The following is a 20,195-nucleotide window of genomic DNA, read 5'->3' on the forward strand; positions in this document are numbered from 1 at the left end:
ATTTCAGTTTTGGTTCCCTGATATTTCTTTCCAATCGGAGCTGTCACCAGCTGCTTCTATTCTGGATAGTCTCCAGTTTGTGTTCAGCTCCTTGGTCTAAAATCCAACTCCTTTCGGTCTGCCAAAAGGCTCTTTAAAATACAAACTGGTTGTATATTTCCTGTTCTGCTGCTGAAAATTTTCCAGCCTTGATAATTGTAGATGTTTTCTCTCTAACATTTATGGATTTTCATAGTAGTGTAATTCAAATAGGGGATGAGGACCTCAACATGTCCTCCGTAGGGTGCCTATTTGGTTCAATTGCTCTTTGATAAAATTTTAATACCATCTCAATCTATTCTTTGTTTAATTCACATTAGTTTCTTGAAACTTAGCTGACCTATGTAGATCCATATTTCAGGTAACTGCGACATACAACATCTGAGTTATAAAGTGTGGTGCTGGAAAAGCACAGCTGGTCAGGCAGCATCTGAGGAGCACGAGAGTCAACATTTCGAGCACAAACTCTTCATCAACTCTCCTGCTCAGAACATCGATTTTCCTGCTCCCCGGATTCTGTTGTGCTTTTCCAGCACCACACTTTTGACTATGATCTCCAGCACCTGCAGTCCTCACTTTCACCTAGACATCTGATATTCATTGAAAGGAAGTTATGTATTCATTTTCAAATGTTAGTACCGAATTGGGAAACAATTACATTGACAAAAGAACTTGGGTGGGGAGGTATTATTATGTTAATTTTCACGTGAGAAATGGTGTGTATTGGAGTTATTAACAGAAGTTTGGAGCCGCAAGGTTGTACTTTTGGTGCATTGGTTTGCTGTGGATGCAAATCAAGGATAAATTACAAGAACTGTATCAATGTATTGCTATTAAGGGAGGAAAATATAGTGTAGAGTTCAATCCACAGCCAATGCTTATATCATCAAGCAAAGTAGCTGCTACAATTCTGCAGAAAGTTTCAGATATTTCACCTGTTCCTATATGATCTATTCAATCCGTTCCCAGGAAGTTGTTTGTTGACCTGGTTAGAGTGTGAACTTTCCAAGATGGTCTCTGAAGAAAGTTATGAAATAAATGCTGTTGAAAATAAAGCTGAGGAATTCATGTCTGCTGCTCCAATATTAGTGCCATCACCATCCAGTATCAAATCAATCCAAGGTATCTCCGATTCAAGAAACATCCAATTCATTCGTATGTGTAGATATTTAATGAATGGTAATGGTTTTCATTATGGTTTCAATTTTAGGATATCTAAACTTTCTTTTTGCTGTTTTGTTATGAAGTTGAAGGCATTTACTGTACCTTTAGGAGAGAGTGAATACTGATTTGAACTGAGAGCTTAAAAGCACCTGTGTTTACGACTAGATGTCAGTCTCAAGAGTGTACTGGAAAATTGAAAATATGTAACATTTGGCTGTGAAATAGATATCTAAGCTGGTTGCTGTCTTGACAACAATTCAAATTTAGCCAGTCAGTTTAAATTACGCCCCAGGATACTAAAACCCAATTGAGTTTGAATTTATTGTTTTGCCAACATCGAACCAATGAGATGATCTGATGTTGAGGATATAAAAATGCAGGCATTTTGAAGATTGGAGACAGAGCAACAGCCATCAAGAGAGAGCCAAGAAATTAGGAAACCCTCTCTTTCAAAGGTACTGCATACTTGCAGTAAAAATAAAGAGACGCAGGTAGATCTTCAGCCAGAAGAACAAAGACACCGAAGACAACAGCTGCTGTGTGGTTTTGAAATTATGTTGATGTAATTTTAATAAGTGTCTTATTGGAACAACATATTGTTATAGAGTTGGAGGCAGGTAATAAGCAGTTAAGAGAAAGGGGGGCTTAGAGTTGTGAGTAGTTGTTTAATGTTGATATTATAAATAAATAATAAATTGATATTGTTTTCTTTAAATTGTGGAATTTGAGAGTTCTCTGTCACTCATATTTTAACAGATTATGGGGAAAGGTGAGCTTTTCTGGGTGTTTGGTTTAATGAACAGTAGGGTTTACCACTATGTTGTAACAGTTTGTTGTTTAAAACCAGAATCACAATTATATGACAATGTTGTCTAATTTCTTCAATGAATTTTCCTTATTAATCAAATTTGTTTTTGGAGATGGTTAACATCACATCAAATACTAAAGGGAGAAAGTAATATGTATTGTATATACATGTTATTAACTGAATATTAGAGGGTCTTCTGAATGACGCAAGTACATTCTAGTAAGTATTCTCCAGGGTTGAATATTAAACTGAACTCAATATATACATAATACATACTCAGAGAATCTAAACTAAAACCAGCCATGATATTTCCAGAGCAAATGAAAACCTATACATTATTTTGCACAAGATTTTATCGAATCTCTTCTTGTGTTATTAATTAAGCTATTAAGTTTTAATGTTCATAGAAATTCAATATTCAAGCTGAACTGCAGAATGTGATCCCAAAACACAATTAAAATTCCTTGATGCTTTCAGGCCATTTTTTTACAACTCCCTGCAGCATTTGAAGAGATTAGATTGGAGGAGATAAAATTCCTGGAATTCAATAGGAAGGAATTTAACTTTTTCAGGTGGAGAGAGAAAAGCACAGATTGGGGAGGGAAAACATCAGATGGACAAGTTTAGTGAGGGGACAAAATTTGGCAGAAGGAATATAATGTGGGAAAATGTGATACAATGCACTTCAGTGGGAAAAATAGAGTTGATTATTTATTTAAATTGAGAAAAAGACTGCAGAAAGCTACAGAACAGAGGGACTTGTCAGTCCTGGTGCATGAATCAAAAAAAGATAGTATCCAAGCTGAGTGGCTAATAGGGAAGGCAAACGGAATGCTGGTCTTTATTTCAAACGAAATGGATTTTATGAGTTGGGAGGTTTGGCTAAAACTAGACAAGGCACTGGTCAGACCACAGCTGGAATCTGTGAACATTGTTGGGCTCCTATACAGTTGGGGTGGCATGGTGGCTCAGTGGTTAGCACTGCTGCCTCACAGCACCAGGGTCCCAGGATCAATTCCAGGCGACTGCCTGTGTGGAGTTTGCATGTCTCCCCGTGTCTGTGTGGGTTTCTTCTGGGTGCTCCAGTTTCCTCCCAAAGTCCAAAGATGTGCAGGTCAGGTGAATTGGCCATGCTAAATTGTCCATAGTGTTAGGTGCATTAGTCAGAGGGCAATGGGTCTGGGTGGGTTACTCTTCGGAGGGTCGGTGTGGACTGGTTGGGCCGAAGGGCCTGTTTCCACACTGTAGGGAATCTAATCTTATCTAAAGAAAGATGTACTGGCATTGAAGGCAGCCCAGAGAAGGTTTACTAGACTGATATGGGTATGGAAGGGACTGCCATATGAAAAGGTTGAGTAGGTGGAGCTATACTCATTGGAATTTAGAAGAATGACAGATGATCTTATTAAAACATACAGAATTCTTAACCGACTTGACAGGGTAGTTGCAGAAAGGTTGTTTCCCTTTGTGGGAATGTGAAGGACCAAAGGGCATAATCACAGAACAAGGGGTCACCCATTACGGTATGGATGAGGACTTTCTTCTATCAGAGGTCTGTGAATCTGTGGAATTCTTCACCACAGAGGGCTGATAATACTGGGTAAATAAATATTGAAGAAGGGCTCATGCCCGAAACGTCGATTCTCCTGCTCCTTGGATGCTGCCTGACCTGCTGTGCTTTTCCAGCAACACATTTTCAGTTCTGATCTCCAGCATCTGCAGTCCTAATTTTTTCTACTCAATAAATATATTCAATGCTGAGAGAGATAGATTTTTATGCAGTAAGGGAATCATGGGTTCAGTTGAAGAATGAGAAACTGGAGTCCCACACTAACATTCTGGAGTTAAACAAAGGTAATTACAGAGGCATGAAAACAGATGTGGCCCTATTGGACTGGGCAGGAAGACTAAAAGGAAGTCCAATTGATGAATAATGGAGCTGTTTAAGGAAATACTCAATTGCTCCCAACTAAAATATATTCCAGACAGGAAGAAGATCGTAAAAGGGTAAAAAAAACAAGCAAGTTGAAGATAACATAAAGACAAAAACTAAGGCATGCAATCCAGTAGCAGGCTACATGATTGGGAAAATTTTAAAGATCAACAAAGAATTTCTTAAAAAGTTATAAAAAGAGCAAAGGTGAATTATGGAAGAAAATTTGCTCAAAATGTAAAAACAGATAGCAAAAGCTTCTATAAAAGGAAAGTGTGCAGCTAAAATGAATGTTGGTCCCCTGGAGGATGAGGCTAGGGAGTTAATAGTGAGGAACACAGAAATGGTAGTGTCATTAAATCAATATTTTGTTTGAGATTTCATGGCTGGAGGACATTAGTACTATCCTAATAGTAATAGGTAACCCAGAGGCAATAGAAAGGGAGGAATTTAGAACACTCATCATCACTCTGAAAAACGTATTGTGCAAACTATTGGGACTGAAAGTTGCCAAGTCCCCAAAGTGGCAGCAGAGATGGTGGATCCATTGGTTATAATATTCCAAAATTCTCCGGATGCCAGAAAGGTTTCAGTGGATTGGAAAATTGCTAATATAACATTCTCATTCAAAAAGGGAGGCAGAAATACTAAGCTTCAGACCAGTTGGCTTAACATGTGTCATTGGGAAATTGTTAGAATCCATTATTAAGGAAGTAATAAAAGGAAATTTGGAAAGCTAAAATATAATCCATCAATGTCAGTATGGTTTTATGAATGGTAAGCAATGTTTAATTAATTTTAGAGAGCTGTTTGCTTGTTTCGTCTTCAAGGTGGTAATTGGGATCTGCAGTTATTCTCTTTTGACTTCCAGAATGCATTTGACAAAGTGCTGCCCAAAACATTAAAACACAAGGTAAGATCACATGGGTTAGGGATTATTTATTAGTTTGGGTAGAGGATTGGCTAACTGACAGAAAGCAGAGCTTTGGATGTAACTAGTGGGGTACCACAGAATTTGGTTGTTGGGCCCCTACTATTTACAATCTATATTAGTGACTTGGATGCAGAGATAAAGTGTACTATAGCCAAATTTGCAGATGACACTAAACTAGGTGGGAGAGTAAGTTGCAATGAAGAAGTGAGAAATTTATAAATAGATTTTATTAGGTGAGGTGTATTGGCCATAATTTGACTGAAGTTTAATGTGGATAAATGAGAGGTTATCCATTTTGGTCAGAGGAATAGAAAGGCAATTTATTACCTAAATAGAAAGAAACTTCAAGAGCTCGGGTATCCTTGGAGAAGGAGTACACGGTGTCCACCAACACCCTCGAGATTTTCAGGGAAAAGTGGGAACTGCAGGGAGTGGAGTGTTTTATTTCCCCCTCCAACTCTACTTTGATTTAATCCCTGCCCTCCCCTTCACTATTTGATCACGCAGCATTGCCCTTCGATGAGAAGGGCACTGCTTGTCACTGGCCACTTGGGTGTTTTCTTTCTTCCTGGTGGTGGAAATTGAATAAAGATTTGTACACCTGTTGTCTTTTCACTGCGTCGAACACCTGCACAAAGGAAAAAAAGAAACTTCATAGTGTTTCAGTGCAGAAGGATCTTGGTGTCCTCATACATAAATCGCAGAAAACTAGGCAAATGGAATTTTGGCATATATTGCTAAAGGAACAATGTATAAAAGTAGGGAAGTGTTGCTGTAATAGTACAAGGCATTGGTGAGACTGCACCTAATGTATTATATGCAATTTTGGTCCCCTTACTTGAGAAATGTAATTGAATTGGAGACAGTTCAGAGCAGGTTTACTAGATTGATTCTAGAAATGAGAGGTTGAACACTTTGGGCTTATACTCTATGGAGTTTAGAACAATGAAAGGTGATATAATTGTTGTATATAAAATGCTTAAGATGGTGGACAAAGTAAATATAGAAACGATGTTTCATCTTGTGTGGTAATCTAGAATGAGAGGTCACAGTTTCAGGATAAGGGATAGGAGCTTTAAAATAGAGATGAGGAGAAATTACTTCTCTTTAAGGTTGTAAGTCTGTGAATTTCACTACCCCAAATATGGTGGATGCTAGGGACTGAGTAAAAATGAGGTTAAGATAGATAGATTTTTAATTAGCAATGAGTTGAAGGGTAAAAGGCAGGAAAATGAAGTTCGGATCGAGATAAGATTAGCCATGATCGTACCAAATGGCAGTGAAGGCTGAATTGCCTATTCCTGATCTTAACTCTTAACATTTTTAAGTTCTTATTTTATGAAAAAAGGCACAAAGTGAAATTGTGGATTATCAGGTCAGTCATAATCTCATTGAATGGCGATGCTGAGCTATCTTCTACAAAGGAAATAAGAGTCTCTACCCACATGTTGATGAGAAAAGAAATTTTAAAACATATCTCGGGAAAGGCTGAAAAGACTGGGCTATTTTCCATGGAGTGTCGAAGGCTGAGGTGTGGCCTTATAGATGTTTATAAAATCATGAGTGGCATGGATAGTGTGAATAGACAAAGTTTTTTCCCTGGGGTGGGGGAGTCCAAAACGAGAGGGCATAGGTTTAAGGTGAGGAGAAAAGATTTAAGGAGCAGAAATCCTAATTAAATTAGTCCCATTTGCCAGCACTTGGCCCATATCCTCCAAACCCTTCTTATTCATATCCCCATCCAGATGCTTTTTAATGTTATAATTGTACCAGTCTCCACCACTTCCTCTGGCAGCTCATTCCATACACGCGCCACTCTGCATGTAAAAGTTGTTCCATAGGTCTCTTTTATATCTTTCCCCTCTCACCCAAAACCTATGCCCTCTAGTTCTGGACTCCCCCAGCCCAGGGAAAAGAATTTGTCTATTTATTCATGCCCCTCTTGATTTTATAAACCTCTTTGAGATCACCCGTCAGTTTTCGATGCTCCAGGAAAAGCAGCCCCAGACTATTCAGCTTCTCCTTATAGTTCAAATCCTCCAATCCTGGCAACATCCTTGCAAATCTTTTCTGAACCCTTTCAAGTTTCACAACATCCTTCTGATAGGAAGAAGACCAGAATTGCACGCAATATTCCAAAAGTGGCCTAACCCATGTCCTGTACAGCCGCAACATGACCTCCCAACTCTCCTACCCAATGCTCTGAACAATAAGGGAAAGCATACCAAGCACCTTCTTCACTATCTTATTTACCTGCAACTCTACTTTCAAGGAGTGGTGTTGACCAGGGGTGGGGTTGGCCAGGGTCGGTGTTGGGGGCGGGGTCTCACGTGATGTGTGCTGCTGCAGTCTCCTGAATGGGGAGCAGACTTTAAGAACTTCGAGCCCCAGAGGAAAGGCATTTAATCGATTCACAGAGTAATCGATTATCCAAATGAAATAGTGCCCGCCCATCTCATTCATATAATTGAGGTTCCCCTGTAGATCATGTCTACTGCTCTGCTCCCATCAATCCTCTTTGTTACTTCTTCAAAAACTTCAATCAAGTTTGTGAGACATGACCTCCCACGCACAAAGCCATGTTGACTATCCCTAATCACTCCTTGCCTTTCCAAATACAGGTAAATCCTGTCCCTCAGGATTCCCTCCAACAACTTGCCAACACTGATGTCAGGCTCACCAGCCTATAGTTCCTTACCACCTTTCTTAAACAGTGGCACCACGTTTGCCAAACTCTAGACTTCCGGCACCTCACCTGTGACTATCAATGATACAAATATCTCAGCAAGGGCCCTTGCAATCACTTCCTTAGCTTCCTACAGAGTTCTAGGGTACACCTGATCAGGTCCTGGGGATTTATCCACTTTTATGCGTTTCAAGATATCCTTCACCTCCTTAATATGGACATTTTTCAAGGTGGCACTATCTACTACCCCACATTCTAAATGTCCCATTTCTTTTGCCACAGTAAACACTGATGCAAAATACTCATTTAGTATCTCCCCCATCTGCTATGGCTCCACACAAAGGCCGCCTTGCTAATCTTTGAGGGGCCCTATTCTCTCCCTAGTTATCCTTTCGTCCTTAATGTATTTATAAAAACCCTTTGGGATCTCCTTAACACTATTTGCCAAAACCATTTTATGTCCCCTTATTGTACACTGAAAAGGGTACAAAGTCGCCATTTCTGGCGCCATCTTGGGTACAAAGATGCCTAGGTATAAAATCGGAGGTATAAATTAGAAAAATAAGGAAATTAGGTTAAAAGTTCAGCATTCCAGTTTTTGTACTGCAGAGAAAGAGAGAAAAAAAAGCAGACAGAAATCCAAGCTGGGCTTTAATTCAAGCCCGGTCTCTGTGTTGAGAGTCCCTTGAGTCCACACTGGATTTCACATCAAGTCCACGCTGGGTCAACTCACCACCACTGATGCCATCCGAGTACAGGAGATAAGTAGAAAGGTGAAAAAATGAAAAGAGGAGAAAAGAAATGGATGGAATGGAACAGCTCCAGCTCTAAAACCCTACTCCTTTGCCATCTTGTAAGGAACAGATGGCACGGTGGCTCAGTGGTTAGCACTGCTGCCTCACAGCACCAGGGTCCCAAGTTTGATTCTGGCCTTGGGTGACTGTCTGTGTGGAGTTTGCACATTCTCCCTGAGTCTGCGTGGGTTTCCTCCCACAGTCCAAAGATGTGCAGGTCAGGTGAATTGGCCAGGCTAAATTGCACATAGTGTTAGGTGCATTAGTCAGAGGGAGAATGGGTCTGGCTGGGTTACTCTTCGAAGGGTTGGTGTGGACTTGTTGGGCTGAAGGGCATGTTTCCACACTGTAGATAATCTAAAAAATGATTGGAAACTACTTAACAGTCAATTTGCATGGACATCATTTTTTGTAATTGCAAAAATATACCTTATTCATAGGAAGAAATGTTTCTGTACATGTACAGTTAATGAAGCCATTCAGATCTCATTCAGATCTATTGTCTACTTATGGAGAACAAATTAAGCCTTGATGTTCACCATTCCCTATATTTACAATCGACCTCTATGCATTTAGTTGAGGTGTCAGCCAGGCCCAATTACTGAATGGACCCCCTTATTCTTTGGCAAACGGACTTTACACGGTGGTCTTTCCTCACTATGACTTAGCAGCAGTTGCCCCAAGCTTTAGCATGTCCCTCAGCACGTAGTCCTGAATCTTGGAATGTGTCAGTCTGCAACACTTGGTCAGGGTCAACTCCTTCACCTGGAAGACCAGCAAGTTTCAGGCAGACCAAAGAGTGTCCTTCACCAAGTTGATTGTCCTCCAGATGCAGTTGATGTTTGTCTCAGTGTGCGTTCTGGGGAACAGACCACAGAACACAGAGTCCCACATCGTGGACCTGTACAGGATGAACCTCGACAAACACCAATGCATTCCTCTCCAGACTTCCTCTGCATAGGCACATTCTAGAAGGAGGTGTGTGACAGTCCCGTCCCCTCCACAGCTGCTTTGAGGGCAGCATATGTTGATGCAGAGAATCCGGGCATACATAAAGGATCTCACAGACAGAATCCTGCTCGCCACCAGCCAAGCGAGGTCTTGGTACTTGCTTGAAAGTTCTGGCCATGAGGCAATCTGCCAAATGACTTTGACAGTCGGCCCTGAGAACCGCTTGACAGGATCTGCCCTCTCCTTTTCCAGAAGGGTCTCAAGGATGCTGTATACTTACCACTTCCTAATGGACTTGTGGTCCAAGATGCTTTTCTTCACAAATTTCTCCACGAGGGACAGGTGATGTGGAATTGTCAAACTACTTGGAGCGTTCTGCAACAGCAAGGCCAGGCCCATTCTTTGCAACACTGGGGACAGGTAGAACCTCAGTACATAGTGACACTTGGTGTTTGTGTACCAGGGATCCATGCACGGATTGAAGCAGCCACACACAAAGGTGGCCATTAGGGTGAGAGTTGTATTAGGTGTGTTTTTTTCCCATTTTTGATCTCCACATGAAGTGGAAGATGGCTTGGGTGCCTGCAGTGGTGTAGTTTGGAGAATAGGCCAGACCTATGCCATGTATAAATACTGAGAGTACCTCACACCTGATGACCAGGGTTTTACTCGCCATGGAGACTGAACGTTGTTCCCACCTGCCCAGTGTCTGCCTCACTTTAGTGACACGCTTCTCCCAAGACTTGGAGCATGCCCCAGTCCCTCCAAACCAAATATCCATCACCTTCAGGTGGTCTGTCCCGATGGTGAATGGGATAGAGGATTGGTTGAGAGAAAGTGAGGGCTGCAGATCCTGGAGATCAGAGCTGAAAATGTGTTTCTGAAGAAGGGCTTATGCCCGAAACGTCGATTCTCCTGTTCCTTGGATGCTGCCTGACCTGCTGCGCTTTTCCAGCAACACATTTTCAGTAGAGGATTGGTTGGCGCAGTTTCCAAAGAGCATGGGTTCATTCTTGCCCTGGTTTACCTTGGCCCCCAAGGCCCATTCAAACTGATCGGAAAACGGTGACATCATCCATTTACAGGGAAGCCTTAACCTGTAGGCTCCTGCAGCCAGGAATAGTCACCCCTCTCAGGCTCACATCCTTCCTGATGGACTCGGCAAACGGCTCTATACAGCACACAAATGAAGCAGGAGAGAGTGGGAGGCCTTGCCTGACTCCAGATCTGATTGGAAAGCTTTCCGATTCCCACCTATTGATTGAGGCTGCACTGACAATATTGGTGTAGAGCAGTCGGATCTAATTGCAGATTCGCTACCCAAAGCCCATTTTGGAGAAAACATCTCTCATGTATGTGTGCGATATCCTGTCAAAGGCTTTCTCCTGGTCCAGGCTGATGAGGCAAGTGTCCACCTCTCTGTCCTGCACGTAGGCGATTGTATCTCTGGTGCAAGGCTCTCAGCGATCTTCCTACCTGGTACAGAACAGGTTTGGTTGGGGTGAATCACCGATCCCAGAGTAGACCTGACCTGATTGGCAATGACCTTTAACAAGATTTTGTAATCCACATTTAACAGTGAGATTGATCGCCAATTTCTAATTTCCTCTCTCTCCCCCTTCTGCTCACAGATGAAGGTGATGATACCTTTCCTCATGGATTCGCTCATGGTATCTGCTAAAAGCATACTGACATACTCCTCCAGCAGCTCCTGCCCAATCAAGTCCTATACAGCAGAATTGAGCCAACTGGTAAGCCATCGCTTTTCCGAGTTTTATTCTTTTCAAAGGACTCGAGGCCTTGGTCAGCTCATCCAGAGATAGCGAGGAAAAAGTGAGGACTTCATTCCTGATGAAGAGTTTATGCTTGAAACATCGACTCTCCTGCTCCTTGGATGCTGCCTGATTAGCTGTGCTTTTCCAGCAACACACTTTTTGACCCCTCCAAAGGTAGCGGCTGTCCAGCCTCTCCTGCATGCTGTCATCTAAAACCTTGCTGATAGGGAACAGGAATGACTGGGAGGCCGCGCTGTCAGTGGGGCTTGTGTCATACAGACTGGTCTCGAAGGATTTACTGATTCTCATGATGTCAGACTGAGATGACGTTACCGAGCCATCTTCTTCCTTCAGGCTGTTGAGCACGGAGCTCACATTGTGTACCTTCTGGAAAAAGGAACATGAACTCATCTCGTCCTGCTCCACATCTCGTCCTGGACCGGAAGATTATCTTGGAGGTCTCTACGGCAAAGAGTGAGGCTTGCTAGTCCTTCGTTTCCTGGAGATCCTTCATGATGTTGACCCCCATCGTCTGCAGCAGGAGTAGGTTCTGCATACTTTCCTGGAGTTGTGACAGTTTTCCCTGCCTCTTTCTCGCCTTCTGCACACCTTTGAGGATAAAGAACGTCTTGATATTTTCCTTTGACCATTTCCCACCAGTCCACTGGAGATTCAAAGAGTGGTTTCAAGGTTCTCAAACCTGTGTAATCCCTTTTGAGCTCCTCAGTGTTTTCTGGGATCAACAACTTTGTGTTCAGCTTCCATGTTTCCTTGCCAGCCTGCTGCTTGTCCTGTAGGTGACAGTTGGCCAGCAGGAGGCAGTGATCAGTGAAGAACACCGGCCTAACATTGGTGGATCTGACCGAAAACGCTTTGGACACAAATGGGTAACCTAATCTTAGACTACAGACCCGTTTGCCCGTGACCAGGTATATCTATGCTGCGCTCTGTCTGCAGGGGTGCTGAAGACCTTGTGCAGCTTGGCATCTTTGACCGTTTCCATCAGGACTCTGGACGTGGCGTCCAGTTTTCTGTCCTCCCCTCCGGATCGTCTGTCTGCATCAATGATACAGTTGAAGTCTCCAGCCAGAATGACCGGCTTGGACGTAGCCAACAACAGTGGAAGCTGCTGCAGGACGGTCAACCACTCACACTCTTTCCTGCTGGGGCATACACATTAGGAGACATGCACAACTTAAAAGACATGCACGCATTGCATGTGCAGACACTGATGGAAATGGAATCGACGAGAGTTAACACTCAAGTTAATTGTGTGAACGGTGATAATTTTCTTTCTGACAATGTAGAATTGGGTAACGTGACTCTTACAGCTACCAGTGCTAATGCTTGCATCGTTTTTTGCTTTTACATGAAAAGTGGTATGTTTGGAGAAATACAATTGCAGATTATTTTAATGTGCAGAAACCCAAATGTACATACTGGCAGGAATAGTGTTTTGCTACCTCTGCTGTCAGTGTCTTTGTGTACAGTCTGTGGCAACCATCAAACACACATCACTTGGAACAAGATTTGTTCCCCGTGCAGCATCGTGAATGTCATTACTATTGATGCAGTTGTGTCCATCATCAGTTAACTCATTTCCAAATTATAACAGAAACAGTGTTTCAAAATTACCCAGTTGGCTGTAAAACGGTGAGGGATGGCTGGCAGTCGCGAAAGATCTCATTTAAATGCGACTTCGTCTTTTTTCCCCAACCTCCCACCTCGGCCGCGGGGTTCCTTTACCAAGATGGCGGCGGCGTCCCTACCCAGATAAGTGTTTCCGGGTTGACCGGTGTCCCGGCTGAAGCGGTTGCCGTGGGGCGGGAGAAGGAAGAGCGAGTCTGGAGTGAACTTGGACTTGGATCTGGGCGATGTGGGAGCCGCGGGATCGGTGAGAGCTCGGGCCCGCTCTTCTGGTCAGGAGCTCTGCGGATCTGGGCGATGACCGTGCGAGGCCTCGCCGGCGCTGTGCTGCTGGCGGTGGCTGTCCTGGGAGACGCGGTCGCTGGCCGGGGAGCCGGGCGCCATGATGATCGGTTCGGTAAGAGGACAGAGTCTCTCTCTCTCTCGGAAACACTGAGGCTGTGGTTTACTCCGTCTCCGGGCGGCTCTCCTTCGGGTCTGTTTGTCAACAGGAAAGATGAAAAAGAGTTGTTATTGGCGGTGGTGGGGCTGTGTCTTTTTAAACCTCGAGAAAGTGACAACACTTAGTGTGCTACACACAGGCAACTTCTGCTAATGTTATTATTGGAGGGCAAAGGATTAGTGGTTTATGTTAAATGTTTTGGTACAAATCGGTCCACCGACAATTTTAAAAAAAAATTCTCCTGAATAGTTTCATACTTCCCGTTAACCAATGGCCAAAGTTACAGTTTTTCTCCGATGTGTTTATCTTTTTAAAGGCTAGAACCTCCATAACATTGGGACGTAAAATGTTAGTTTTTTTTTGGCTAGTCGTGTCTGTGTTGGCTCTCTCAAGAGCGACTCCCTTAATCTAATTCCCCGCCTTTAGCCTTGCATTATTTTCTCTTTTAAAAAAATGGATAATTACCTTCATCTCTACTGAACCTGCCTCCACCACGCCCCACAGTACATTCAAGATCCAAATCCCTAGCTATGTATAAAATATTTCCTCATATAACCATTGCTCATAGAATCAGAGCACTAAACAGATCATTTGGACCAACCAGTCTATGCTGACCATAATACTAAACTAAACTAGTTCCATCTGTCTATGCTTGGCCCATATCCCTCCAAATATCAATTATTCATTTGTTTATCCAAATATCTTTTAACTTTTGTTACTATACCTGCGCCAACCACTTCCTATGGAAAATCATTTCACAACACAAACCACTGAGTTTTTTTTTTAAAAAAGCCTTCATATCTTTTATTAAATCTTTGTTGTCACATCTTAAAAATATGCCCTGAGTCCTGAAATCCCCCACCCTAGGGAAAAGACACTTGTCAGTCACCTTATCTATACCCCTAATGATTTTATAAACCTCCTATAAGATCACCCCTCAATCTCCTACACTCCAGTGAAAAAGGTCCCAGTCTATCCAGCCTCTCCTTATGACTGAAACACTCCATTCCTGGTGACATCCTGGTAAATCTCTTCTGAACACCCTCCAGCTTAATAATAACCTTCCTATAACAGGGTAATCAGAACTGGACACAGTACTACAGAAGAGGCCTCACCAATGTTCAGTGCAACTTCAACTTGATCTCCCAGCTCCTGTACTTTAAGGTCTGAGCAATGAATTAAAGCTTGTCAAACATGTTCTGAACCACCTGGTCTACATGTGATGTAAACTTCACTGAATTATGTACCTGAACCCCTAGGTTTCACTGTTCTACAACACTACCTAAGAAGAAAGTGAGGACTGCAGATGCTGGAGATCAGATTCAAAAAGTGTGGCACTGGAAAAACACAGCAGGTCAGGCAGCATCCTAGGAGCAGGAGAGTCGATGTCTCGGGCATAAGCCCTTCATCAGTGCTTTTCTAGCGCCACGCTTTTTAACACTACTTAAGTCCCTGCTTTTAATTATGTAAGTCCTGTCTTTGTTTGTTTTACCAAAGTGCAATATCTTGCATTTGTTGAAATTAAACTCCATTTGTCATTCCACAGCCAATTAACGCAATTGATCAAGATCGCTTTGTAATCTTTGATGATAACCTTCACTGTCTTCATTATCAATTTTGGTGTTATCTGCAAACTTATTAACCATGCCTTCTATATTATCAATTCAATCATTTATATAAATGACAAACAAAAGTGGACCCAGCACCTATCCCTGTGGGACACCACTGGTAACAGGCCTCCAATCTGAAAAACAATCCTCCATCGCCGTCTCTTGCTTTTAAGTTTAGTTTGCATCCAGTTGGCAAGCTCACCCTGAATCTCATGTGATCTAACTTTACTAATTAATCTATTCTGTGGAACTTGTCAAAGGCTTTACTAAAGTCCAAGTAAATAATGTCTATCACTCTGCCTTGTCTTCTTGGTTACTTCCTCAAAAACTTAATCAAGCTTGTAAGACATAATTTCCCTTGCGCAAAACCATGCTGACTATTCTTAATCGTTCCTTACCTTTCCAAATGCATATAAATCCTATCTTTCAGAATCACCGCCAACAACTGATCTATCACTAAAGTCAGACTCATTGTTCTGTCGTTGCCAGGCTTCTCTTTGTATCCCTCCTTAAACAAAGGCACAAAGTTAGCCACTGTCCAGTCATTTGGCACTTCATCCATAGTTATAGATGATAGATATATTTCTGCAAGGGGCTCTGCAATATTCTCCCTAACTTGTCACAACATCCTGGGCTACACTAGATTTATCCACCTTTTACATTTTCTAAGATATCCAGCACTTCCTCTCCTGTAATGTGAACTGTTTTCAAATAATCAATATTTATTTCCCTCTGTTCTTTAGCCTCCATTTCTTTCTCCACAGTAAAAACTGATGCAAAGTATTCATTTTAATATCTCTCTCATTTCCTGAAGTCCAACAGAAAGCTGACCCCTTTGACCTTTGAGGGACCCTACTCACTCTCTAGTTGTTCTCTTGTTCTTAATGTACCTCAACATCTCTGGATTATTTTTTAACCTTATCAAAGCTATCTCATATCCCTTTTTTTAACCTTCCTGATTTCCCTCTTAGGAATGCCCCTACAATCTTTATACTGTTCAAAAGATTCATTTGAACCCAGTTGTCTATATCTAATATATAATTAATTTTTATTCTTGACTAGAACTTTAATATCTTTACTCATCCATTTGTTCTGTAATCCTACCAGCCTTACCTTTCACTCAAACAGAAACGTTATAACAAAGTTGTGCAGCATGGAAGTGGGCCATTCGGTCCCTCTCATCCATGCTGAATAAATATCCTAAACTAATGTGCTCCCATTTGGCCCATATCCCTCTAAACTCTTCCTATTCATATACCCATCCAGATGCCTTTTTAAATGTTGTAATTATACCTACGTCTACCACTTCATTTGGCAGCTTATTTCAGACACGCAACTGTTATGACACTGGGTAAACTCTCCTGTTTAATGTAAAACCAGCCACGTAGAAAAGATTTATCCTGTGCAGTAAAAGTTTGTGGCCTAGAACGATTTAAAGTAAAAATTAACAACTTTTATTTCTTAAAGTATAACAGCAAATAATTAGCTAACAACTATGTACAAGTCCTTACTCTAATCTATTTTTATCTTCCCTGCTACAATACTAGTCCGATTAAAACTCGCAATTAAGATTTACAAAACAACACTTCTTAACTCAAAACCAGGCAGCTGTAGGTTCTTGTCTTCGGATCTTCCTGTGTCTTTTTTTCTCCTTGTTAGGAATTTCTGCATCACAGGTTACTGATTGAAAAGGTACTTTTAAGAGAGTTTTTTTTTCAAGCAGGGTGGGACGGTTGCACAGTGGTTAGCACTGCTGCCTCACAGTGCCAGAGGCCCGGGTTCAATTCCTGCCTCAGGCGACTGACTGTGTGGAGTTTGCACATTCTCCCCGTGTCTGCGTGGGTTTCCTCCGGGTGCTCCTGTTTCCTTCCACAGTCCAAAAATGTGTGGGTTAGGTGAATCGGCCATGCTAAATTGCCCGGAGTGTTAGGTGAAGGGGTAAATGGGTTTGGTTGGGTTGTACTTCGGCGGATCGGTGTGGACTTGTTGGGCCGAAGGGCCTGTTTCCACACTGTAAGTAATCTAATCTAAATGCTAGGACTTGGCAGTTCTTCTCCCACTGTTTGATTTTCCTTGGTCTTATACCTCCCAAAGCATCAGATTGTCAATATACTCAATCCAAACTGGATTGGAATAGAATTTGTTTTTTTTGTCTCCAGGCAACAAACTAGTCGAGTTGTTGGACCCAGTGTTACATTGTTGCCTTATTAGTGCTGTGTCCTGTAGTTCTGTTGCTTTTACCTCTCTTAAAGGTACACCCACATCTTCATAACATGCCACCCTCTAAGTGAAAAAGCTAGCCCTCCTATCCTTTTTAAATCTTTCCCTTCTCACCTTAAACCTGTGTCCTCTAGTTTTGTCAAAGGGCCCTAACAAAATTCTAGTAGTAATTGAGGAATATGTTTGACCAGTTGTTATCATTCCCAGCATAAAGGAAGAAAGCTATAGTTATGGACCGATTATTACCAGCCTCGGACATTAGTACAGGGTTTCTTCAGTGTGGTGTTCGAGGCCAAATCATTTTCATCTACTACTTCAGTGACCATCTGCCCCTAGTAAGATCAAAATTGAGGGTGCTCAGTGTTCAGTGCAGAGTACCATATTTGGTTACGCGTACATTGAACTAGGCCATGTAGCAGAACATGGACAACATTCAGGCTTGGGCTGATAAATGGTAAATAGCATTACGTTAAACTGATTAATTCGCTATCTTTCTATGGTCTTTTGTTAATTTTTAGCATATTCATAATCTCAACTGCTCCCTTTTTCACAGGGTAGCAACTTGCTTTGTGAAGGCAAATGGAATGTTTTCATTAGGGACCTCAACCATACTGCTTGCCTTTGTGCATAAATAGCCTTTTATATCCCTAATTGGGATACAAAATTGTGACCCTTTCATTCATTTTCCAGCAAGCTTGTGAATTGTATATATTTGTCCAGTGGACGTGGTCTTGTGGTTTGAATTTTTTTAATATAAAATCCATTCTGTGGTTACCGCAAATGTGATAAATTATCCGAAGCACTTTGGTTTCTCACGATGGTGGCATGAGTATGTTGAAGTATGTCAACTCTTGAAATTGATGACTAACAATGTAAGAGTAAGTTTTATTGCATGTGTCATAAGTGGCTTTGATATCTTGCTCTGCTTGTAATAAACTGAAGGATATGCCATTTCTCATCCTAATTCAAGAAAGTAGTTTGAGATTGATTGATTAATTTTATTAAGTTGAATATAGAATGAATTATGAGAAGACATAATTTTTTAAGCTGTCAAAACTTTATTTAGTCTTAATGACATCAGTGCTTTGAATTAAATTGTCAAATATGTTGTATAAAGTAGGTCATTGTTTAGACTACATCCACAGCCTCACTGCTGAGCTTGTCATCCAGGAGCAGGTTAGGTATTTTTCAGTGTCTGATTGCATTTCTTGGTAGTCACCACAGGAAAAAGTAAAATACTTTGTGCAAAGTTCCCAATAGTGAATGAGTCTGTTCTAATGATTATTTTGCAACTATTATTTGCACTCTCTCTGCATTAGAATTATTTCTCTAAATAAAGCCACAAATACATTGCAGCTTGTCGCTTTCAGTTTTTGGGTGTCCTTGGTTTAAGAGTTGTCTTCTCTGTTGAGTTTGAGAAATATAAGTTGCCATTCAGACAAGGAGCAGGGGAAGGATATTTGGTTCTTCAGGCTACTCTGCATTAAATGAGGTGACGGCTGATTTGATTGTAACCTCAAACCTGTCGACCACTGATTACTTTTCACTTTCTTGCTTCGCAAGAATCTATCCTTCATCTTAAAAAAAAAAAAAAATTCCAAGGCCCTGTTTCCATCACCTTTTTAGTAAGAGAGTTCCAAAAACTTATGAAGTTGAAAGAAAAATTGCATCATCATTTCTAAAAATTAAGAGGTCAACCATTTAGACAGTGATCCTGAGTTCTTGATTCTCATTTTAGGGGAATCATGCCCTCCACATCCAAAACTGGGCAGGATCTTGCATGTTTCAATCAACTCCCCTTACTCTTTTAAACTCTAGCAAATTCAAGCCTAGTCTGTTCAATATTTCCTCAAGTCAACTGCCCATTCCAGGTATTAGTCTGTAAGCATGTTCTAAACTACTTCCAAGCATTTACATCTTTGTCAAATAAGTACACTGTACTTGAGGTGTGGTCTCACCATTACCTTATACAATTGAGGCATATCTTCCCTATTTTTGTGTTCAGTTCCTCTTGCTATTAAATAGTAACATGCTATTAGGTTTTGTAATTACTTGCTCTTCCTATTTACTAATCTTTTGTGGTTCATGCACAGGGACATCCAGATCCCTCTTGTATCTCAAGAGGTCTGCATTCGCTCTCCATTTTGATGTGCATTTTTTTTTCATTCTTCCTAGCAAAATAGGCCAGACCACATTACTGCAGACCTTTGCTCACCAATTTAACCTGTGTACTGTATATCTTTTTGTCGTCTCCTTGTGCATTCTTAACAGGCTACTTTCCTACTTATTTTTGTGTCATCAACAAACTGGGCAACCATACTTTTTGTCCCTTGATCCAAGTCATTTATGTGAATTATAAACAGTTGAAATCCCAGCACATGTCCTTAGTTTCAAATTTGGCATTCAACTTTTACTGTTTGTGTTGTTGAATCTAATGATTTGGTAGGCCCAAGAATCGAGCAATCACTTTTTTTTGTGCTCTCATATTGGATAATTCTTCCATGGGTTTCTCGGAGGAAACAAAATTTTTGTTTTGAATCTAAATAGGCAAACTGTATGGTACATACATTTTATAAAAGCTCTATACTACTTCCTCTTTAATTGTATATTGTCAGACTGGACTCACTTAATTGAGGGATGTGGCAAATGGAAAACACTGAAGCTTAACCTCTACAGTCAAAGAAATAAGTTTTTTATTCACAAACTGATAAGCTCTTTAGAAGTTTTGAGTGTTGACAGCACTTTAATCAGCAAAGTACTTGATGACATTGTATTGTCTACCACTACTTTATTGGTAATCATTTAATTAAATAAACGATATTCACTAGTGAAAGCTCATGGACGATTACGTTGGTAATCACAAGGTTCAAGATTTGCCCTAAATATTTGGTTGTAAGTAGTTAAAACTTTTATCATTGTGTTATCTCTACCTTTTACTGCGTTTGTTTTGCTTCCTCCCTTGATACAGATTGTTTTCATACAGATATTTCTGCTATAACGTGACATTTGTGTTCCTTTGTGAAGCACATGGATGATATTGGGATAGTGTAGGGGGACGAGCTGAGAATAGTTCACAGGTTGGCGCAACATCGAGGGCCGAAGGGCCTGTTCTGTGCTGTATTGTTCTATGTTCTATGCGACCTCACACTGTAGAAAATTGCTACACCTGTTGAGTAGAAAGTTCATGTTATC

General features: G+C 41.2%; 1 protein-coding gene across 1 annotated transcript in view; it reads left to right on the plus strand.

The window, feature by feature from the left end:
* Nucleotides 1-12,021: 12,021 nt before the first annotated feature.
* The window catches only part of adam17b (ADAM metallopeptidase domain 17b), a 74,682-nt gene continuing 66,508 nt past the window's right edge, over nt 12,022-20,195 (plus strand). Inside the window, exons 1-2 of the mRNA XM_043678080.2 lie at nt 12,022-12,463; nt 12,700-13,128. Of these exons, the coding sequence (XP_043534015.2) occupies nt 12,022-12,463; nt 12,700-13,128 (871 nt within the window). The remainder of the gene's footprint in view (nt 12,464-12,699; nt 13,129-20,195) is intronic.

Source organism: Chiloscyllium plagiosum, unplaced genomic scaffold (assembly GCF_037043375.1).
Source record: "Chiloscyllium plagiosum isolate Xiang-an unplaced genomic scaffold, Cpla_swu_hap1 HiC_scaffold_3, whole genome shotgun sequence".
NCBI classification, from domain to species: domain Eukaryota; kingdom Metazoa; phylum Chordata; class Chondrichthyes; order Orectolobiformes; family Hemiscylliidae; genus Chiloscyllium; species Chiloscyllium plagiosum.